Below are 23478 nucleotides of genomic sequence, written 5' to 3' on the forward strand. Positions count from 1 at the left end.
CATACAATATAGTACATGTTATTATTATAAAAAGAACTTATTTCAAAATGAAATAAAAAAACTTTGACTTTATATTGTCAAATTCTTTTGTTGTATGTGCAAAAATCAGTTCTGATGATGATTTTAGTGAAAAGAGAAAGTAATTGAATTAAACAGCTCCAATTATAATTGTTTTTGTTAATAATCATTGAAATAATTTGTTCAAATTGGAAAGGTTGATAGAAAGATAGTTGGAGTGTATATTATACTGCACCTTTAAAAGCTATTGTATCCTCCATTCTGTGCTTAAAGCCCACCGGTAAATCTTAATTCATCAAGGAACATTTAGGTTCAAATTTGGTATCATTAACACAAACTGCAGAGGAATAAAGTTAATTAATTTGCTGGTACTACAACCTCCTTTACTTTTTAAAGGAATATTCAACAGAAGTTTATTTTTTTTAAGTCTTGTAATTCAACCATAAATGATCAGGTATGAGTAGAAAAAAGTGTCAAATATCCTTTGTCATACCCTGACTTACTGTTGCTTCTTGAATTTAAGATACCGAAAGGATGCCCACCATTCAACAACATCATGAATTTATTGTACAATGTAAATCAGTTCTGATGATGATTTTAGTGGAAAGAGCAAAGTGATTGAAATAAACAGCTCCAATTATAATTGTTTTTGTTAATAATCATTGAAATAACAGTAAATATTTTCTACATTAGAATAATCTATCATGTTATAAATTCTGTCCCAGCTTTTTCAACATGTTTCAAACATCTTCAATAAACAACTAGGGCTCTGATTCTTTTGTCATTTGTCAACATATCTGTTGTGTTTATAATCAACAGTTTGTAGTCATTTCTTTTCATTTATTCCTATGGAAAGTTTGATAAAACAATAGGCAAAGTGTTATCTTCATTAGTTTTTCCAAGCCAGGAATTCTCCAGGTTATATTCACTCCGAGAATTTTTTTTTAAATCAATCTGGGGTAAACTTTTCATACCAGACATAGCAGAGAATCTGTCAACCCTGTTTGACCTATTAGAAACGTGAGTACGATACATCTTCACCTATTCAGATCATCTTAGGGCCCCCTCCCCAGCTAATCGATGCTCTATTTCAATTTAATCATCTTTTAACACATTTTCGGAGTCTGGGGACTGGATTGTAAGGCCAATTCTGAAAATTAGGACCCTGTTTTTCTTCCTTTAATTCTAAATTTTACTCTGAACTTTGTGATTTCTAAATGTTTATGCCTTCATACGGAATAAAATATCTGTCTGTCAACCTCAGATGGCCTACTTTTAGTCGAGTGGGAATATTCACTCTTTGCCTATTTATGTCTGACAACTGAACTCTTGATACATTTGAGCTTCTGTGCCATTCTAGCCCACCAATTTCAATTTAATAATTTTTTTAACACAGCGACTGAGGGACGGAAAATTGGGATGTCCCTGCCTTAGCCAGTGAGTAAACACAGTATTAATAAATCAATCAATAAATTAGTGTAGTAATTATGTTTAGCAGTCATAATTGACTGTTATGACCCGACTTTCGGCTTAATACACCACTGCTCTAACCACTTGAGCTATTGTGACTTCGTAGCAGCATATTGAGCCGAAGGACATGAGTACAAACCCCGCTCGTATCTTTAACTTTTTCATCTTTATTTAGATAAAAGGTATAATTTATAAAATAATTACGTGTTGCAAAAATGTTCAAAAACTATATAAAACTCTAGAAATATGTAAAAAGTTCGAAAAAGTAGGTGTTTTAACCGGTTTTTAGATTTTCACCTACCTGGGGAAGTGTTAGTTATAAGTTGGAGTATTAATGTATTCGACTATTGCTACTAGATCTCAGATACTAATCTTAGGTATCTTATTCATTCTGCAGATGGCTGCCATCAAAATCACACAATTTTTTTTAGAACATCTCCGCCACAACTAGAAAGGAAACAAAATGGTCTCTTTTGAATTAGCTAGTTGTTTAAACAATGTCAATCGAAATTGCAGTGGACAACTGATGGAGCTGAAAGTAGGATTCATGTACAAAATTCAACCATTTGATCAGATTCCTACAAAATATGGAACTGCGGTAATTGTGAACACCCATTATATCATACCTACTCTGAAATGAAACACCATCAGTAGTATTTCTACCAGATTTTTTTTTTTTTTTTTTTTTTTTGCTTCGTCGGCCAAGCATTCACCACGCCAACCTTGAAATGTGACATTGGATGCACGATTATAAAAATTCCAAGACTATTGCAATTTTTACTTCTCTTACAATTTAATTGATTTATAAACTTTTACATGTGCAGTTTGAATAATTCAATTTAGAATAATTAATTGATGTCTAAAAGGACTCTTGATCTTCCTATTAAGTTATGTTAAATATAACTATCTAGTTATCTTAAATATAACTAAATGAGGTCTGAGTATTCATTTGTTTGATGTGGATAGAACGTCTTCCTACTTCTTAAATAATATTACAACAGTAAAATCTAATGATTATTTAGAGATAGGGAGATGCGGTCTGGTGTGATGTAGGTTTAGGAAAAACATTTTCTTAACAGAAATGATGAATGATGGAGTGAGTGCGGTGTTCAATCCTTTTTAATAAAGATAGTTCCTACTCGCAGTACATAAAAAACATTTACTTTATCGTGCAGAGTGCATCTTACGATCTCTAAATGATCATTAATTAACTGTCACTAAATACCACACAAATAAAATCTAATAAATTTCTTTTTATAAATAAAGAGAAAAGACAATTATTGAGGGTTTAAATGAAATTTTAACGTCTTGACCGTTTGAGCCGACTCGAAGAGCCAGTAGCTGAAAAGTTTTTGATCCATAATCCAAAATAAATCAATATCCGTATTATATAATAATTAAAAACTGGTCAATTGACTATTTGCAATGGAATTCATTTAAAAAAAAGAAAAACCTAGACTTTTTAAACTAATAAATGCCAAAAATGATTAATACCTTTTTCGAGGATGAAAATGTGATGTCGAACCGATGGCCGCCACGAGAGAAAGAGGGCGAATGGCGGGAATATTACTTCCCAGTTCCCTCACCAACAGAAAATTAATCATACAATTTTCTCAAAATTAATGTAATGATTGAAAAATGTTTTAAAATAATATCAACCAAATATTGTAACTATTTTTTTTTTTAAATCAAGTCCGATTTTAAAAAAAAAATTAATCATACTTTAGTACTTTTAGAAAATACTTGTTCAAGCTGGCAGTGATCTGATAGGCTGATGATTCTCCGTTTAGAATTTGATTAACGATTTGAGTTTAAAAATAAATAATTAATTGTTAAATATTCCGTAAATTTTTGTGCTATTATTATTAGAAAGTATTTTAAAGTATGTAATGTTTCTTATTTACTTGGAAGTGTCCTTGAATCACCGGCCGTTTCCCGCCATTTCCATGGCGATTCAGGCTACAACTGACGGTCGAGACTCGGCTTTTTCACGGTGAGCTTTTATTTCGGAATATTATAATTATTTTCATTAATAAAAGCTGCTTTTACGTTGAAATCAAAGAAAAATCATTAATGAAATAATTTATCAATCATCGCCAGTTTTAAATATTGATTTGTTGGATGTTTTTTTGCAACACAGCGAGCCGGTTCAACCTCTCCGGATCGCCTGGTGACTGATAAAATTTCATTTTCGATTACCGATAAATCCAATATTTTTTCAAGAGGAGCAAGTCGGTTTTATGATTATCAATAAATAATGAGATTATTTCAATTAATTATACTTTTGATAGACCAATAGTCATTGGTTCGAATCTCGCTCGCAACACTAAAAAAGTTAAATTAATTTAGCGTTTTATCTAAGGTCTTGGTGAGATGGAAAAGTTAGTGTTACGAGTGGGTTTCGAACCCGCATCCTTCGGCCTGCCTTAACCTCTTGAGCTATTTTCTCAAGAAGTCATGATAGATCAAGTGGTTAGAGAAGTGGCATATTGACCGGATGGTTGTTGGTTCGAATCCTTCGCACAACACTAAAAAAGTATAATTATTTCAACTAGTTACGCGTTTTATCTAAGGCCTTGGCTGAGATGAAAAAGTTAGTGTCGCAAGCAAGTTGGATTAGAACACAACCTTCAGCTCAGTACAGTGCTACTCTAATCACTTGAAATATCGACTCACGAAGGCACAATATCTCAAGTGGTTAGAGCAGTGGTGTACTGAGCTGAATATTATGGGTCATAATGGTCAATTATGACTACTCAACATATATGGATTAAAAAATAAAATTAGTGTTTATGGCAGTTCTAATTTATTGATTGTTTTATTAATTTGGGTTTACTCACTGGTTAAGGCAGGGACATTTTCAAACAAATTGCGTATCACATGCAGTTGCACAATAATTTGCCAATGAATGGCAGTGTTTGATGCATTGCACAAATGATTGACTAGTTTCAAAAATGTTTGAAATCTTTTGTACAGTTTGCGTCGTGTAGGTACATGTTGCGCATTATTTTCCATTATTGGCTGGTATTCTTGATGGAATCTCCTAATTGTGTGTCTATATATGTGGTGGATATATATATATGTGGAAATACCATTTACCAAAGTTCTACGCAAGTATTAGATTCCATCCTCAAATAATTTTTGTAATCAAAGGGGGATAACTGTTGTTCTTGAATTAGGCTAAGGGTCGCCCTTTTCTTTTGCCATTCTATTATCCAAATTCTGAAGTTTTCTTTTTCATTTTCTTGTAAGATTGACATTATCTAATCATAATAATTGATGCAATAGCTCTTGGGGATATGGTGGTCATACAATTCCCAATTTACAAATAAAGTTTCAACAAAAATTTAATGAAATATAGGGGTGATGCAATGCAACATTGCGTGTCACTTTGTTGAGCATTTGACAATGTAAGGGCACCTTCAGATATTTACGATTACGATATGTAGATACATAAGGTTAGTATCTGTGATCTAGTAGCAATACATCGAGACGCAAACTCGCAACTAACAACTCCACCAGTTCGGGAAAATCTAAAATCTGTTTAAAACACCAACTTAAAGTCAAGTATTTTAGGTTGGTTAACGTGTTTTAAAAAGTTTTTTACATTTTGGGTACAATTTCTGGAGCGATCGGTATCTGAGACCTTGTAGCAATAGTCGAATACATTATTACTTCAACTCGTAACTACCACTTCCCCAGATAGGTGAACATCTAAAAACTGGTGAAAACATATACTTTTTCGAACTTTTTACGTATTTTACTTATTTCTTGACTTTTATATAGTTTTTGAACGTTTTTGCAACACATAATTATTTTATAAATTATACCTTTTATCTAAGATCTTAGTAGAGATGAAAGAGTTAGTGATATGAGTGGGATTTCAAGTCTCTAACCACTTGAGCTTTCGTGACTTCGCGAGTCAATAGCTCAGTGGTTAGGTAGCGGCGTATTGAGCCGAAAGTCACAATAGCTCAAGTGGTTCGAGCAGTGGTGTATTGAGATGAATGTTATGGGTCATAATGGTCAATTATGACTGCTAAACATATATGGATTAAAAAATAAAATTAGTGTTTATGGCAGTTCTAATTTATTGATTGATTTATTAATACTGTGTTTACTCACCGACTAAGGCAGGGCCATCCCAATTTTCAGAACTGACCATCACAATCTGGCCCTCCATCGATGTGTTAAAAACATTATTAAATAGAAATTGGTGTGCTAGAATGGCACAGAAGCACAAATGTATCAAGAACTCAGTTGTCAGATAACCCTTGGAGAATATAAATAGGCAAAGAGTGAATATTCCCACTCGACTAACAGTAGGCCATCTGAGGTTGACAGACAGATACTTTATTTCATATGTAAGGCATAACAATTTAGAAATCACAAAGTACAGAGTAAAATTTAGAATTAATGGAAGATAAACAGGGTCCTAATTTTCAGATTGACCTTACAATCCAGTCCCTAGATTCTCAAAATGCGATAAAGATGATTAAATTGAAATAGAGCATCGATTAGCTGGGGAAGGGGCCCTCGGATGATCTGAATGGGTGAAGAGGTCTCGTACTCACGTTTATAAGAATAGGTCAAACAGGGTTGACTAATTCTCTGCTATGTCCGGCATGAAAAGTTTACCCCAGGTCTTCCCTTCCCCAATTTTACTATAGCTTATCTTTTAACTAGTTGGATTAAAAAAAAAATTCTCGGTTCTCTTGAGGGAATGTAAGGAGGATTCCTGGCATGGAAAAACTAATGAAGATGACACTTTGCCTTTTATTTAATCAAACTTTCCATAGGAATAAATGAAAAGAAATGATTACAGACTGTTGGTTTATAAACACAGTAGATATATTGAAGATGTTTGATACATGTTGAAAAAGGTGGGACAGAATTTATTACATGATAGATTATTATAATGTAGAAAATATTTACTGTTATTTCAATGATTATTAACAAAAACAATTATAATTGGAGTTTAAACTGACTTTTGCATCTACAACAAAAGAATTTGACAATATAAAGTCAAAGTTTTTTTATTTCATTTTGAAATAAGTTCTTTTTATAATAATAACATGTACTATATTGTATGATTTGTTACCGAATTTGAACCGAAAAGTTCCTTGATGAACTAAGACTTATCAGTTTGCTTTAAGCACAGAATGGAGAATATAATAGCCCTTAAAGGGTGCATTATAACATGCACCCCCAACTAATACTTCTATCTATCAATCTTTTGAATTTGAACAAATTATTTCACTGATTATTAACAAAAACAATGATAATTGGAGCTGTTTAAACTGACTTTTGCACCTACAACAAAAGAATTTGACAATATAAAGTCAAAGTTTTTTTAATTTCATTTTGAAATAAGTTCTTTTTATAATAATAACATGTACTATATAGTATGATTTGTAGCCTTTGCTATTGTATCAATGCTGTTAAAAATGGTCATTGTATTGGTTGACCAAAAGTTCATTTCTGCTGAAAGTTCAAACAAAACATACATAAGATTTTTTAAAATTATTTATATGGAGATTCTATTTAGTATTAGTACAAGAAATCATATTCCACCCGTTTTGTATGTATAATTATTATTTAATACAATTTTTTTGTAATCTGATTGCCAGTGTAAATTATTATTCAGAAATCGTGAGATGCGGTCTGGTGTGATGTAGGTTTCAGAAAAACATTTTCTTTATCGTTTTGATCTTTATTGAGATCATCTTCAGGGCCTGGGATTTACAATGAAGATGATGTCAATAAAGATCGAAACGTTGGCACGATAAAGAAAATGTTTTTCTGAAACCTACCGACCGCATCTCACGATTTCTGTATAATTATCGATTAACGGTCACTAATCACCACACACAGTGTAAATTATATTTTATTCATTTCTTGTGTTTTTCTTTTCTAGGTGGTGTTGTGTTGTTTTTGTATCTTTTTCCTACATTTTCACAAAGTGTGTTAAGTTGTTTCGCGAGTGTTGAACGGTGTGTAGTTAGCTGGTTCATTGTAGCTGTTTTAAGGAAAGGATTGTTGCCTTCAAAGGGTAAATTTCATTTATATAACAACTGTTTATGTAAGTTGTCTACTATTCTCTCATTTAACCTTAATTTTTTTCTTTTTCTAGGAGGGATTTACAAAGGGTAAATCAACTCTCTCTGCTGGCAGTCAGGTTAGTGAGCATGTTAGAATTAATATTTTATTATTGCCCCAGCAGCCAATATAATCCTCTCGGTTTAATACTATATGTACTATCTGCAAATTTTAATACAAGCAGTGTTTCAAAAGTAAAACCTATTACGGCACCTGCTTAGAAGGGTTAGAACTGACAAAAGTTCGGGTTTTCCCAACTAGATATTTTCAGATTGACACCTCTCTCTGTCGAAATTTGTAGGTCACTTTAGGTCACTGTTACAATTAATACAATTTTTTGTATGATCTCGTAAATAAGTTTTGTGTGTAAATTACATTTAATTTATTGTATGCTTTATACATTTCAGTTTTGTTTTTTCAAGGGTGTTGATCCATTTTTACATCATTGTTTTACATTTTCACAAAGTGCTATTTAAACAGTGCGTTAAGTTGTTTCGCGAGTGTTGAACAGTGTGTAGTTAGCTGGTTCATTGCAGCTGTTTTAAGGAAAGGATTGTTGCCTTCAAAGGGTAAATTTCATTTATATAACATCTATTTATGTAAGTTGTCTACTATTCTCTCATTTAATCTTAATTTTTCTTTTTCCAGGAGGGATTTACAAATGGTAAATCAACTCTCTCTGCTGGCAGTCAGGTTAGTGAGCATGTTAGAATTAATATTTTATCATTGCCCCAGCAGCCAATATAATCATCTTGGTTGAATGAATGAATTTTAATGGAATCGGTGTTTTCCAAAAATAAAACATTGCCTGCCTTACTTATTTCAGAAATAACTTAGAATGGTTAGAAGTTATAAAAATAGTTTTCCCAATTAGTAAAGTTTTCATTATTATTATTATTATTTTAATGAACTTTAATTGATACAAACATTAAATTTAGAAAAAATATTATACAAAAAAGGTCAGTTTTGTGCTAAAAAAAGTGGGGAAAAATCCAAGAATACTGTGTACATCGATTCGCATAACTTCATCTAAATGCCTAATCACAATAGTAATAACAATAATATATTCTCCATGGCGAAAATAGTGTGTCCACTTTTGCCAATTGAGGAGGCCCCATAGCCCCCTCAACTCTGCCTGAGTGGCACACCTGTATGTGGAGACAGTGTGGTTCCTCAGCCTCCCGTTGTTCCGCGAGTGTTGAACAGTGTGTAGTTAGTTGGTTTATCGTAGCTGTTTTAATGCAAGGATTGTTGCCTTCAGAAGGTAAGTTTTTTTTATATAACATCTACTTTTAAAATCTGCCTTGTCTCTAATCTCTGATTTTAACTTTTTTTACTTTTCCCAGGAGGGACTTGTGTAATTGTATGTAAGTGTAATTCAACTCTTTCTATTGGCATTCAGGTTGGTAAGCATGTTAGTATCAATCCCCTAACTCTTGCTTATAAACTACACAATTCAGTTCTTATAATTTAAATAAACATACCAACTTAGTTCTCTAACAATTTCTATCCCTACTTATAAACTAAATAAATTCACCAATTTAGTTCTTTAACAAATTTGTATTTCTATTTATAATTTACACAACCTAATTCTTGGATAATTTCTATCCCTACTAATCTATCCCTATCCTAAGTTGGTTTATTCCTTGAGGAACGTATTATTCAAAATTCGCTGCAGCCTCAAAATGACCCTGACTGTTCTCCAATTCTCCCACCAGCTGACTGACAAATCTGTACTTACAGAACTAAAACACTAGCATATTTCTTGGTTACTGTATTCCTCTAACTTCCACGGCCCCACCAGTTCTCTTCTTTGACTTGGTTGCAGTCTATGTTGCGATGGTCATCATCCACACTATAATTATATTCACAAGGGGTGACTACCTGAAAGTACTTTTTCCCCGAAGGGGTTTTAATCTTTTACTAATGCTTAATTATTGGCCGTTAACCTTACTCAATAGTTGTAAGATTTTTAAGTGACCTATGTTATTGCACTTATGATTCCAGCTGCTTCGCTAATTAATCTGTGGCAGCTTACTAGTGCTCTGACCTTAACCTCAATGTGTCGAGGTGTGGTATTGCTGATTATTTCAAGTGCTAAGGTAGGTGTAGTTGCATTATGTGTGTCTTTCTTATTTTTTGGGGATCATTTATATCTTCTAATACAAAACAGACCTGATTTATTATGTTTTTGACTAAAAACGGATCTTGGTATTTATTTTGTAATTTCTAATTAATATTTTGCGCCTTTTTTGAGATATGATAAGCTTTTAACATGACCCAATCACCGACTTTAAATTTCCCTAACTTCCTATTTGTATAGTAATAAAATGCATGTCTCTCGTGTGCCCCTTTCAAATTTTTTATGGCACATTCCCGAATTATTGTAGTTTGTTTAACATTTTCATCCCTGGACTCAACTTGTTCCCATTTTATTTCCAGAAGTGTATTTAAATTACGACCCAAAAATATTTCTGCAGGAGATATTTTGGTAGATTCATTGAGGCAATTATTTAGATTTGCGGTAATCCACGCTACATAATTATCCCAAGAATCATGGTTAAACGAGCAGTTCACCCGTATAGCATTTTTTAAATTAGCAACATATTTTTCCACCATGTTTCCCTGAAGCCGATAAGCCGTTCCCAACACATAGGTGATGCCCAATTTGAACAAAAAGTTTCGATAGTGGGGGGAACGAAAAATAGCTGCATTATCTGATATAATAATAAATCGAGAGATTCCATGCTGGGTGAAAATATAATCCGTAAAACTTTCAAAACGGTTTCTGTTTTTTGATCTGTGGTCGGGTTGGCCCAAACAAATTTGGAAAAACTATCAATTACCACGAAAAAATAAGAATTTCCACTTATTGTTTTTGTTAGTTTGTAAAAGTCTATATACATTTTCTCCATGGGCTGAGTTTCTATTTGGGACTGCATAAATCCGTATTTTGTAAAATTACTTGTTTTATTTTCTGCGCATAATTTACATTGTTTAGACCGTTCAATAATGTTCTTTTTAAAGTAAGGGTAGGTGAAATGCTTACTAATTTTCTGTAAGGTCTTCGTAATTCCTAAGTGTCCTCCGAATATGCTATTGTGTTCATAATCAAATATTACTTTTCTTAAAGATTTCGGTAAATAGATTTTTGGTTGAGACATGTTGCGGGTTTTGAAACATAAAAGTTCATTCTTACCGTTAATTTTATAGTTTGGAACTGGTTCTCCCTTTTCAATTTGATTTATAATATTTGAGGAAAATTCATCTTTATGCTGCCATTCTATTAAACTTTCGAATAGTTCCGGAAATCCAATCACATTTGTTAAACCATAGCTTATCTGTTCCTCTAGTTGTTTTTGAAAATTTTCTGAAATAATTTTTCCTTGAATAGGTGCTAGTGGGAAAAGGTCCACTATTACGTTTTTATCAACTTTAATATGAATTATATCGAAATTATATCCTTTCAAAAAACTAATCCATCTCGACCATTTTCCTTTAACATCCCCAGATCTATTGAAAAGTCATTTAAGACTCTCATTATCGGTATAAAGTTGAAATTTTTTTGTGGCTTAGAAAACTGGAAAAGTATTCTACACTATAAACTATGCTGACATTCTTTTTCAATTGTTGAGTAGTTAAGTCGGTGCTTGTTATATGTTTTAGAAAGAAAATAAACAGGATAATTGTGACCATTTTCCTTTGGAAAAAGAATTCCGGATATGGCAACATCAGATGCGTTTACAAACAGACAGAACTCTGTTCCCGGTCCAAAGTCCGGTATCTTCAAAATAGGTTCCGTAGTTAATGTTTCTTTCATTTTGTTAAAGGCTATTTCATGACATTCGCGCCATACTAAATCTGTTCCTTTCCTTTAGAGAATGAAGGGGATGAGCATTTTCCGATAGTTTGGGAATATATTGTTTAAAATAATTAATAACACCTAGAAATGATGCTAATTGTTTAAGGTTTGTTGGCCTTTCCATTTTACATAACCTTCTACTCGTTCTGGGTTTATACAAATTCTATTGTATGAAATAATATTCCCCCCTAAAATTTAATTGTTCAGTCGCAACTTGGATTTTTTCTGGGTTTACTGTGAGCCCGTTTTTACTTAAATGATCAAATACAATTTCTAATAAATCTAAATCACCACACTATTTCTAAATGTGCAATATGACTTTCCCAATCCCTTGAGAATATTATCAGGTCATCAATGTAACACCAAACAAAATCAAGATCATGGAATAATTCCATCATTAAAATGCTAATTGCTTGGGAACCAATTTTCAAACCAAAAGGTGCGCGATTAAACTGATATATTTTTTCACCGTCGGTAAGAAATCGGGATTCTGGCGATAATAGCAATTGATGAAATAATTTTGTTAGATCCAGGGCTGAATAACATTTACGGCCCGCTAACTTGTCCATGACTGATTTAAGAGGGGGAATGGGGTACTCAAAATATTTTAATGTTTTATTTAATTCCCTATGATATATGACAAGACAATATTTTCCTTTTTGTCCCTTCTTAACTACAAAACACGGACTGCAATAATTTGAAACCTTTTCAAAAATTATGTTTTGATTCTTTAAGTCTTTTATTATTTCTTGGGTTGCTCGTTTTAGAGCCGGAATTAAATAATATGGACGACAACGTACTGGATTAGAGTCTATTAATTCTAATCGAATTTGGAAAGCGTTGGCTTTTCCTATTGGATCGTTTAATACTTCTGGGAAGTTCAATTGTATATATTCTTTCAACTTTTGATGCGTTACATTTAAATAGTTGATATTAGTAAGGTATTTAGAGGATATACCAGATTTTTATTGAAACCGAAGTACTTATTTTGTCTCGGATATAAAATCAAGTCGCTGTTTCTGAAAATCATACCCCAAAATCATTGAGACCGGAAGATATTTTATGACCAAAAACCTAAATTTCCATGAAAACTCTTCAATTCTAATTTTTAATTACAATCCGTTTTTGGGTTCTACATTTTCTCCGTTTACAGCTATTAATTTTAAATTTGTCTGAAATTCGTTTTTTTGGTTAACTATTCTTAGTGCACTGAAATTTTGTTATTTATAATGGTCATAATTAATCCAACCCCTTTGTTATAATTTATATGATTTTTGACAGCGAAAACTACGAGTCCTACGAGTCTAATTCCTTTTCCAATCGACTCAGCAGGTCGAACTACATCGAAAAAGTCAATAAATTTTTTTTCGTTTTTTTGTGTGGGTTTTTTGCGTTTTTCTCGAAAAATACGTGTCCTACGAGCCTAATTCCTTTCCCAATCGACTCAGCAGGTCGAACTACATCGAAAAAGTCAATAAAAATTTTTTCGTTTTTTTGTGTGGATTTTTTGCGTTTTTCTTGAAAACTACGTGTCCGACGAGCCTAATTCCTTCTCCAATCGGCTCAGCAGGTCGAATTACATCGAAAAAGTCAATACATTTTTTCCGATTATTTCCGGATTTTTGCCTTTTTCTCGAAAACTACGTGTTCGATGAGCCTAATTCCTTCTCCAATCGGCTCAGCAGGTCGAATTACATCGAAAAAGTCAATACATTTTTTTCTCGATTTTTAAAGTTGTTTTTTTTGCATTTTTCTCGAAAACTACGTGTCCTACGGGCCTAATTCCTTTTCCAATCGACTCAGCAGTTCGTACTACAACGAAAAAGTCAATAAATTTTTTTCGATTTTTTTGGGGGGATTTTTGCCTTTTTCTCGAAAACTACGTGTCCTATGAGCCTAATTCCTTTTCCGATCGACTCAGCAGGCCGAACTACATAAAAAAAGTCAATACATTTTTTTCGATATTTTGGGGATTTTTGCGTTTTTCTCGAAAACTACGTGACTACGAGCCTAATTCCTTTTCCAATCACAGCTCAGCAGGTCGAATTACATCGAAAAAGACAAAAAAAATTCGATTTTTTTTAGTTTATTGCGTTTTTCTCAAAAACTACGTGTCCTACGAGCCTAATTCCTTTTCCAATCGACTCAGCGGGTCGAACTACATCGAAAAGTCAATAAAATTTTTTCGTTTTTTTGTGTGGGTTTTTTGCGTTTTTCTCGAAAACTACGTGTCCTACGAGACTAATTCCCTTCCCAATCGACTCAGCAGGTCGAACTACATCGAAAAAGTCAATAAAAATGTTTTCGTTTTTTTGTGTGGATTTTTTGCGTTTTTCTTGAAAACTACGTGTCCGACGAGCCTAATTCCTTCTCCAATCGGCTCAGCAGGCCGAATTACATCGAAAAAGTCAATAAATTTTTTTCGATATTTTGGGTTTTTTTGCGTTTTTCTCGAAAACTACGTGTCCTACGAGCCTAATTCCTTTTCCAATCGGCTCAGCAGGTCGAATTACATCGAAAAAGTCGATAACATTTTTTTCCATTTTTTGCGGTTTTTTGCGTTTTTCTTGTTGATATTCAATAATATTATTATTATTTTTATTTGTTAATTGCTTGTTATTATAAGATAATTTTGATGGTTATTTGTTCGTTATTATAAGATAAATATTGATTAATGATATTAACATACTTAATAAATGATTTTGGTTGAGGTATTATAAGATTCACAATTTTTTTGCATCATTTATCTCCAATTGTATTTATACATGGATTATTTAATCTAGACATAATTTTGCAATAACAATGATAGTTGTGTACAGTCTCGTGCAAGTAACACCTTCATGTTTCACGATAAGAGATGGACGGACAATTGTGGTGATTGTTTTTTCTTCATGGTCAATTGGGTACGATAGGAAAAAATAGGTTTCATATGCAGGGGTATTATTCATTAATATTTCATCATATTTTTCTTTGTCATTATGGTCCGTATGACCACGATAACCAAGAGATCAGTCCCTAAACCATTAATTAAGCCTCTTTTGATTCTAACATTGTTATTTCTATGTTCAGGTGAATATGGTCTAGTTTGTTCTGAGTGACTTCTAGGTATTATTTGAGTATGTGTGCTGGATTGGTTTCTACACTTTTGAAGGTTTTGTTCAGTATGTTGAGAATGTTATCTATTCTTCTTGTAATAAGGTTGTGTTTATATGGTGCATATAGGAATGATTGTTTATTATGTAAGAATCTTGAATTTTTGAAACTACTATGCCAGTCGTTTTGTAACTTTATAGTAGGAGGGAAGTAGAAGGAACATTAGTAACATCTTGACCAGATATAGATTTAAAACCTGTATTATTTTTTCTAGGTCTTTTTATTCTAATGGGATGTATTTTAAAAGTTGGTTGTTTGTTTTTAAATATTCTAGAATTAATTTATTTATAAGAGTTTTATTGTCAGAATGGTTTATATACAATGTTATTCGGTTTTTGCTTTTTTTATTTTTATCTTTTTTTTAATAATAGAATCTTTCGTTCCTCTTTCAAGGATTATTTGATTGTTCTCTGTATTTAAGATTTTGTCTTCATCCTAGTTAAGTAATCGCTCGAAGGAGACATAACTTTGTCAAAACTGTACAATGTTTAAGTTTAAACCGACAGAGTGACGGCGACAAGGCTATCGCACGTCTAAGGCATGGATATTTGGGGATTAGGGTTTTTATACTGTTTTAAAGAAATTCTGCTTAAGATGATGTGCGGGCGTCTGGACCAGCTAGACATTGCTGACGTGTCGGTCTGAGGGGCAATTGGTTACTCCATAAGTTTTATTTATTTTTTATCTTTTTTTTAACTTAAAAATCATACCAATATTTGATTTTTATAAAATAAGTTACTAATAATAAGAAATAAAATAGGTTATTATGCAGAAACTTATAGACTAACAGGGTGTTCGGCTATTCGTGTTACAAATTTTACCAGTAGATTCTACATTCAAAATGGAACAGACATGGACATACTTACAAATGTTTTTTTTTTTGTCCAAAAACACCGGCACCCTGAGGGTTTATATGACCTCTGCTGTTGTGACCCTCGGAAGAAAAAACTACAATAATAATTAAATTCACACGAGCATCTGAGGTCACGATAGCTCAAGTGGGAGAGCAGCGGCGTATCAAGCCGAAGATCGTGGGTTCGGATCACGCTCGTGCCATTGACTTTTTTATCTCAACTAAAAACCTTAATCAATTGTAATACAATAATAATAATAATTATTATTATACAATAATAGTAAAATACAATAATCCTTTAATCCAAGTTGCAGTCGTTGTAAATAAATAAAAATAATAAATACAAATAAGTAAACACCTGCACTACACATTTCGGTTTCGAACCCAAATTACAAAATGTTTAATAAATTCATTCAATATTTTCATGTTTTTTAAATTTTTTATTATTATTAATCGTTCCACCTTACCGTTACACCACAATCCGTCAACCTCGGTTTTTTCCTTCATCAGTTTCTTCATCTTTGAAAAAGAAATTAAAAAAGCAATTATACCACTAAAAAGGATATTAAATGGAGTACGTTTTCTGAAATTTGCTGGTCTCAAGGTTTGGAAATAGTAGTTTAGAATCACCATAGTAATTTTTCAACTAAAAATTTTTTTTCCAAGTTCTGGCTACTAAAACGCTTTTTTCACCAAGGTTTACAAGTTAAGTATTGATCACGCCTTATTGGAAATTTAACGTAGTTTTCTATGGTATCAACGGATTTGTCCAAAACCTTGTAGATTTGGAGTTATCCTTGTTTATTTTAAGCAAGTCGTGAAATCTTAAAAAATAAAAAAGTGAATAACTCCAAAACTGTTGAGATTCGGACAATAGATAATTAGGACTTTTTGGTTCCATTTTGAATGTGGAATCTACTGGCAAAGTTTGTAACACGAGTAGCCGAACACCCCGTATATAGGCTAAGGCCTTATAACATTAACATTAAATTTAAGAGAATCTTTATTAACGTCAAATAGATTCACCCATTTGGTTGTACTATTGGGACGTCAATAATGGAAGAGATACAGTTACCGTCCAAATTAGTTAACTCTTCGAATGAGAAATTGGAATAGTGTTTTTTTTTTAAGTTTGTGAAAATCGTAGAGGATAAATTGAGCGATAAAAGACAAACATTGAATGAACAAAAAGAATATTTATTGACAAGATTCAAAACTAGTCATACATTACAATTTGCAATAGGTGGCCGCATGTGGGGTAAATCAAATGACGAGGAAATTCTGAAAAAAAATTAGGTTTAAAAAAGGCTAAAGGATTAAAATAGGATGAAAAAAGTTTTTCTTTTACAGCAGGATCTTTTCCGTAGATGCACTGGTTGAATTTCATGGCCATGTCGCAGCCGTCTGATCCTTCTGTAAATTTATTTATTTATTTTTTGAACGAGGACTCAGTTAAGTTAAAAGATTACTTACTAGTGTCTTTGCATGCCATTATGGACTTGCCCAGAACGGAGAGTTCAGGTGGAAGTATGGATTCGAAAGCGTCAGCGTCTAGCTCGTCATCCTCTGTGATCTATAATTGCAAATTTACCCACATAATCAACAAACGATATAAAAACGAGATATAATTTAACACTCACGGCGCCCATTTGTCCAAAAACACACTTGAAGTAACACTGAAAAAAAACGTATTATATTTCATGTCTTTCCTTTCCAAATTTTCCTACCTTCAGTTTTGGGTCATCAGCAAAATTTCCATTCTCGCAAGGCCCGAGAAGTGCTTGTTTAAAAAAAAAATCACAAACAAAAATAACATTTCAATTGTAAAAAGATCAATTTATTTACAAGGGTCTACTCCTGTCTCTTCGATACAGTTGTCACGAAGCGCCTGTGCCATTTCTTTCATGTCTTCTGGAATTTTCGCTGCTCCCTTTGAACAGATACAAAAAGTAACAAAGATAGATTTGTAATTTAGGAAGGCTAGGACGATAGATAAAACATTGTAAAATCTGTTAGGAGCTAGTGAAAACAAAACAAGAGCTCATTATCGTGATATTTTCGTCAAATTGAGCGGAAACAAGTTTATATTTATAAAAATACCTTGGGTTTTTAGGTAAAGTTGAAAAGGCACAGATACAACAAAACGAGCTACAGCAATCAAAAAAGAACTCTTATCTTGATACTTTCATGGATCTAAACGAGAATTTATCTATTAAATTTAAAATTTTCTGAAGTTCTAGGTAAAATCAAAAAGGCAAAGTTTCTATGGGAATAGGCTTAGCAACAAATGAAATCTAGGAAAGAGAATAAACCGTGGGAAATCTGCCATGAACTGTTATTCTAATACTCTCATCGAATTAAGTCCAAAAAATAAAAATTGGAATAAAATCTGATTTTTTTTAAATTTGTTAATTTCAAAAGGCTTTATGTTTTATTTAAAACCCAACATTAATTGATTTGAGTTTAGGAACAAGGAGAAAATTGAAGGAAATCTGACAGGAGCTATTATCTTCATTTTCTCGGGAAATGAAGCTATTTTTTAAAATAAGATATTATTTAAGTCCTTGAGCTTAATTTTATAATAGTACAGGATAAGAGCCCCTCGCAGTTTCTCTTTTTTCATGTTTTTCCTAGTTTATCTATTTAGATGATTTTCGGTCAAAAAAAAGCTTTCTGGACTTAACGGGGGACTGTATAAAAGGAAGATTTTGTTGAAATTTAATCAACCTTTAGCTTAATTTGACGAAACCATCAGGATAAGAGCTCTTACTTGATTTTGCCTGGGTTTTTCGTTTTCCTTAGCTCCTTTTGAGAGCCTTGGAATTTTCAGTCGTCTTCTGGATTTAAAAATTTTTGAATTTAACAGAAAGTCATGAAATTATGAAATTCGGCGAAAGTATAAAGATAAAACCTCCTGAAAGATTTTTTTTTTTTTTTGAGGACTGGAGAACTGTCGTATTTAATTAAATAACGAAAGAACATTGTAGCTTAATTTCTTAAGAATGGGGATGAAAGCTCCTAACTGATTGTCTTTGGTTTTATAGTTTTTCCAAGCTTGTCTTAATTTATGTATGTTTGATTTTAAGTTTAAAATAGGTTTGGGGAACAAATCTATAGAGATCAAACAAAAAGTCCTAAACCAATGTAATGATGGCGCTTTAGTCATATACACCGATGGTTCCAAAATATCACATATGGTAGGTTGTTCTCATGTAATTGAGGGTCACCTTTCTATTTTTCGTTTACCCTCACTTTTCAGTTCATATAATGCAGAAATATTTACCATTTTAAATGCTTTAGATGATCCCTCTATCAGTCACCATAAAATAATTATATTTTCTGATTCTTATAGTGCGCTTCAAGCAATTTAGAATCCGTACTCCAAAAATCCATTAGTTCAGAACATTTGGCAAAACTTACAAAAAAAATCTCTTTCTCTATTCTTCTCCTCTTCGAAAGTCTAAAAATGAGAAATCTCTATAAACTTATATAAATTTCCATAATTTCCAATAAACCACTGGTAGTACAAAGGCGATGATATAACCTTTGATGTTTTTTCCCTTTTAATAAAAAAAAGTTGTTTAAGTTAAGTTTTAAATTAAATTATTTTGTTTATGTCATTTTTTCCGACTTACTTAATTAACCAACTTAACGTTCGTTACGTCATGCCTGCCTTGTTGGACAATATGTGACGTCATTGTAGTACTTTTGAAATCGGTTAACGAAGATAGTCTTTCGGCTCTCTTTTCGTACTGTTGTGACACGTTCGGTGTAGAGATTTTATCGAGAAAAAAAGCTTACCTTGGCGCAGGCAGCTATGGCCGAGATCACAAGCAGTACTGTGAGCATCGTCCCTCTTCTAAAACCGCACTGCTCTACCGTCGGAGGAGGATCTCTATTTATCCTTCCAGAGGCCGGATGGTCGGACGGGTTAGCCCCTTATTAAAAGGGGCCGAGCCGACACGGAAGAGCGACTAAGGGACGGAGGAGTTTAAAAAACAGTCAAATTGATTAATAAAATAGTTTTATTTAAAAGGCAAATTATATGGTTTGCAGGAGAGCAGCGGGTTTTTTTCGGTAAGGGAGGTGATTAGATGACTATGAAGCTCTGAAAATTTTTGGTTTAAGTTAATTTTTTAGTTTGTTAATCTTTTTTAGAGGGGTATGCTTGAGTCGTACTTACTGCTGGGTCTTTATCGTAGACGCACTTGTAGAAGTTCATTGCTAAGTCACAGCCGTCCGCACCCTCTGAAAAAGAACGAAGATCAAGTTTTGCTGCCAATTTTTTTTTCTGGGGTAAATTTGGCTTACTTGATTCTTTACAGGCGCCCACGGACTTCATGAGACCGACCGCCGTGTCAGGTAGGATGGAGGCGAAAGCGTCTGCGTCAAGCACGTCGTCATCACTTATCTGAAAGAGAAGAAAACCATATTTTTTCAATTTAGGGGATTTAGGAAGGGGAAATTTGATAGATTTAGTTTTTAGGTACTTACTGCTCCGACCTGGGCGAAAATACACTTGAAGTAGCACTATCGAAACACAAGTAGATAGTTAATATTTGGACTTTTTTGGTGCAGCTTAGGAGGGCTTACCTTGAGCTTGGGGTCGTCGGCGAAGTTGCCAGTCTCGCAGGGCTTGATCAACCCTGTTAAAGATAAATAATGGCTATTCATTTTAACAAAAAAATTGTCTTGAAAGAAACCGTACCCGGATCGACTCCTGTCTCGTCAACGCAGTTGTCATGCAGCGCCTTCGCCATTTCCTGCATGTCTGGCGGCAGCTCCGTCAGCCCCTGAGGACATAAACGTTTTAACAGGTTTGGAAATTTCGATCCTGGAGAATACCTACTCACGTAAGAGCAGGCGATCAGGGAGGAGAGAACGAGTAACACGAGCATGTCCGAAATCTACTGGACTTACCGGAGCCCCCGGGGGAGTTTTTATATTTGTCAACATCGATTAGAAACGGATGGACGGGCAAATTTGCGGGTGTAAAACTGCTAATTCAATAATGGCTATGATCGGGCATGTCGGAATGGGACGGTTGACGCTTTGGCCCGCGTAATAACGGCCGACGGGGAGGAAGCCGCTTCCTTCCAAAACTTCCAAACAAATATTTTATATTAAAAGAATGCCTCTTTATCAATCACTCTTCTAAATCATGGTAAAATTGCCCGTTTAAGCACACCAAATACAATTGGAAAACATGAAGGTGACATGATCTAGCATATCTTTTTAAAAAGATTGAACAACACATTCTACCATTTATCATTTCTCTGATCTGGCATAACCTGGACAAATCGACTGTTTGGTTTGGGCCATACTCCACAAAATTGATCAAACTCGTGCTTATTCAATTAAATAGATTTCCAAATAGCGAACGTGTACAAATTAATGATGCGGAGATTATTTTTTTCCTAACATTTCAAACGATATAGGTTCATTTATCTCAGGGGCAAGGTGACGATTAAACTTGAATTTTTTCTTATAGAAATTGAGCTTTCTTTCCACTAGACTACGTAGGTATGAAAAATAGTAAACGCCCCTTTTTAATCAGGTATCAAGGGAGAACTTCAAGATGTCAACATTCGGGCATAACCTTGTCAAATCGATTCTTGGTTTTCGACCATATACCACAAAATTGGTCAAACGTTTTGCGCTCAATTTTCTCGAGTTAAACTAATGATGTGGGGGAATCAAATTTTGGGACGTTGATGTGACTGTGTTTTGGTTTGACCGATTATTGTACCTCTTATGTTGTGATTGCTGCTACATTAGAAATTTTCTTTTTCAGTCAGTTGGTTGACATATGGCATATTATAAATATACATAAATAAAACCATGTTAATTCACGTAGTAGTGCAAATTCTCCTATTATTCCTTTCCGTTTGCATCGGCGAAGTTGAAAAGTTGAACTTCATCGTCGTGATCACGTCCGCCAAGTCGGACTGCAACGCTCTGATCCGTACGAGCGTCGTACTACATACGCTCTGCAGCTGCGTCACAGTGCCGAAGGGCGACAGCATCGTCCCAGTCCCCCTGGACTCGATTAAAGTAGTGACAGGAGTCGGAGTGAAGCTGGTATCGCGCATCATAGCGCATCCAAAGTGCAAGATTTCCGACGGCATCTACGTCTACAACTCCGCCCTTATATTCCTTCAGAGCCAGATCGACCTGATGGTCGCCCACGAGCCGGTGCGCGAGCCCGCCTTCTCTCGGAGGGAATTCGACTCAGCCATGAAGCTGAGGTTGCCTTGCAGCGTGTTCGGCACGGTCAGAACGGCGTGCGAGCCGGCGTTCCTGTCCGACTGCGTCAACGTCGACGAATGCACGGATCCGATCTGTATCGCCTACCTGAAACACATGACGTTCTGCATGAAACCGGAGAACCTGAGCAAGCCCGCGATCCCAGGGGCTCCATTGGTCTGCAGCAGCGGTCTGGTCTGGGGTGTGAAACTATCCGATCACCTTAACTTCACTCTCTTCATGAAGACCACGGTCTTCGACGAACTTGAAAAATCCTGCTCGCCTCCGGCAATCCGAATTGGGTCATACCTCCTATTAGTCCTTGCGTCCAAATCTATCGAATCCCTGTTATATTTAAGGCAATAAATATATAAACAAAGTCTTGACGTTTCCTTCGGTCTCTTGTTTAAGACCATTGCCGACATTCCAACACATATGGTCGTTGAAAAACAAAATTGACTCAGTTGTCGTTCGTTTTTCAATTGTCTTTCGTCGGTAAAGTAAAAATCTCAACCTTTGTTACCTGTGACGGCTGAGTTTCGCGTTCCAGGCATGGATCGGGCTCCCAGGCCCGAGCCTCCGGGGAGGAGGGCGGATCTTCACCGGACGGTCCTCAGGCGTATCAAGTGCGAGATAAAATCGTGCAAGAGCTTCTGCGACAGGCGGCTGAAGCGTCGCGTCCTCCCGGCCCAGCATGACGAGGAGACGAGGTTCGGCATCAGGCTGTCGAGCAAGTTCACGTGTAAGTGATCAATATTAAAAGTCGGTATTCTTTTTTTTTTTTTTTTCCAAAAAAAGCTAACCGTTTAAGGCTTGGACCTGTCACGACTGGAGTTCGTCGCACCGATCCAGAGGTTCAAGTACGCTGAGTTGACCGTGGCCGTCCTTTCGGGACGAGCGGGGGCGGCCAAGAGGTTTCTCCGCCGGCTCACGAGGCGGATCAAGGAGTGCAAGTCCGTCTACGACCGGCTCCGAGGCCGGGTCGCACCCAAGGAGCGGATCTCTGTCTCCGAGAAGGTCCGCGAGCCATGCTGGTGCTACTCGGGCCGGTTGGACCTGGCCGGGAGCGGACACGGAGACGAAGCTCTCATAGGGCTCAGGACGTGCTCCGCCTTTCAGATCAAGGAGGAACCCGCCCGATAACCATCCACCTTTCCCCTTCACGTTTGAATGAAATCCTATCGTTTATTACAATAAATTGACTGTTGAGATTATGGACATATGTTAATTTTTAATCGATTCGGGGGGGGGGGGGACATTCACTTTGGAAAAGATCGGCCTATCTTCGCACTTTTGGTTTAACCGAAGAACGATAACCGAAGAACACTCTCTCCCTAAACAAAACCATAGTTAAGCACCACAAGAAACAACACAAAATGTGAACGTCGTCCTTAGAATCGGCAACCATTAGTCCAAGTGGCTTATCGAGCAAGCTGGGTACAAAACGTTTCTGATCAAATAAAACCTTCACGGAATATATCAACACGGATGTAGGTAAATAATAGATGCAGGTTTTAATTTGGAGGTTAAGTTGGATAAAAATTACTCAAGGTTGGGTCAATGAACGCAGGTTAACTCACTACACGGTTAACAAGTATGAGTTATGCACTAAAGGTCACTGAAGGAGTTCCATATTAATTGCTTAGTAAACTGGGGTAGGTTCGCTGACTAACCTCGATACTCATTTCTTTGTACGATACTCAAAATTGAAATTTGAAAAATTATGAGTAGCGGAATCTTTTACAAAAATATGAATCTACATATTCCTCCACCTTCA

At 34.8% G+C, this 23478-nt stretch overlaps 3 protein-coding genes and 1 long non-coding RNA gene across 5 annotated transcripts; 2 read left to right on the plus strand and 2 right to left on the minus strand.

Moving 5' to 3' along the window:
- The first annotated feature begins 3408 nt into the window (after positions 1 to 3408).
- Positions 3409 to 8151, plus strand: LOC112127189. The gene is made up of 3 exons (XR_002910450.1): positions 3409 to 3481; positions 7406 to 7540; positions 7622 to 8151. It is a non-coding gene; the product is annotated as an uncharacterized LOC112127189 (long non-coding RNA).
- An 8480-nt stretch (positions 8152 to 16631) lies between these two features.
- On the minus strand, positions 16632 to 19361 carry LOC106670871 (general odorant-binding protein 56d-like). The gene is made up of 7 exons (XM_014401526.1): positions 19257 to 19361; positions 17301 to 17385; positions 17183 to 17235; positions 17096 to 17131; positions 16929 to 17028; positions 16804 to 16868; positions 16632 to 16736 (listed from the first exon to the last, which is right to left on the minus strand). Exons 1-7 carry the CDS (start codon positions 19302 to 19304, stop codon positions 16719 to 16721), a joined length of 405 nt encoding a protein of 134 aa, XP_014257012.1. The 5' UTR covers positions 19305 to 19361; the 3' UTR covers positions 16632 to 16718.
- Positions 19362 to 19462: 101 nt separating this feature from the next.
- On the minus strand, positions 19463 to 22192 carry LOC106670872 (general odorant-binding protein 83a-like). Its single transcript, XM_014401527.2, has 7 exons — positions 20309 to 22192; positions 20164 to 20248; positions 20049 to 20101; positions 19950 to 19985; positions 19767 to 19866; positions 19639 to 19703; positions 19463 to 19563 (listed from the first exon to the last, which is right to left on the minus strand). Exons 1-7 carry the CDS (start codon positions 20351 to 20353, stop codon positions 19546 to 19548), a joined length of 402 nt encoding a protein of 133 aa, XP_014257013.1. The 5' UTR covers positions 20354 to 22192; the 3' UTR covers positions 19463 to 19545.
- LOC106670870 lies at positions 21230 to 22919 on the plus strand. 2 transcript variants are annotated; one of them, XR_001341140.1, is made up of 2 exons: positions 21230 to 22443; positions 22513 to 22919. XR_001341140.1 is itself a non-coding variant. In XM_014401525.1 (2 exons), exons 1-2 carry the CDS (start codon positions 22254 to 22256, stop codon positions 22842 to 22844), a joined length of 522 nt encoding a protein of 173 aa, XP_014257011.1. In that variant the 5' UTR covers positions 22167 to 22253; the 3' UTR covers positions 22845 to 22919. The 2 variants fall into 2 exon arrangements, 1 of the variants encoding a protein (XP_014257011.1); XM_014401525.1 differs by having other exon boundaries at positions 22167 to 22443.
- Positions 22920 to 23478: the final 559 nt, after the last annotated feature.

This window comes from Cimex lectularius, unplaced genomic scaffold, assembly GCF_000648675.2.
Source record: "Cimex lectularius strain Harlan isolate CLEC.00 unplaced genomic scaffold, Clec_2.1 scaffold248, whole genome shotgun sequence".
NCBI lineage: Eukaryota > Metazoa > Arthropoda > Insecta > Hemiptera > Cimicidae > Cimex > Cimex lectularius.

What these genes read in the sequence shown, in the direction of transcription:
- LOC106670871 (XM_014401526.1), bottom strand. Translation starts at nt 19,304, where the DNA reads ATGCTCACAGTACTGCTTGTGATCTCGGCCATAGCTGCCTGCGCCAAG. An exon ending in CCATAGCTGCCTGCGCCAAG is followed by an intron (nt 17,386 to 19,256) that starts GTAAGCTTTTTT and finishes ATCTGTTCAAAG; the next exon opens with GGAGCAGCGAAAATTCCAGA. An exon ending in AATGGCATGCAAAGACACTA is followed by an intron (nt 16,869 to 16,928) that starts GTAAGTAATCTT and finishes ATAAATTTACAG; the next exon opens with AAGGATCAGACGGCTGCGAC.
- LOC106670872 (XM_014401527.2), bottom strand. Translation starts at nt 20,353, where the DNA reads ATGCTCGTGTTACTCGTTCTCTCCTCCCTGATCGCCTGCTCTTAC. An exon ending in CCCTGATCGCCTGCTCTTAC is followed by an intron (nt 20,249 to 20,308) that starts GTGAGTAGGTAT and finishes TTATGTCCTCAG; the next exon opens with GGGCTGACGGAGCTGCCGCC. An exon ending in CGAGACAGGAGTCGATCCGG is followed by an intron (nt 20,102 to 20,163) that starts GTACGGTTTCTT and finishes TATCTTTAACAG; the next exon opens with GGTTGATCAAGCCCTGCGAG.
- LOC106670870 (XM_014401525.1), top strand. Translation starts at nt 22,254, where the DNA reads ATGGATCGGGCTCCCAGGCCCGAGCCTCCGGGGAGGAGGGCGGATCTT. An exon ending in GCTGTCGAGCAAGTTCACGT is followed by an intron (nt 22,444 to 22,512) that starts GTAAGTGATCAA and finishes TAACCGTTTAAG; the next exon opens with GCTTGGACCTGTCACGACTG.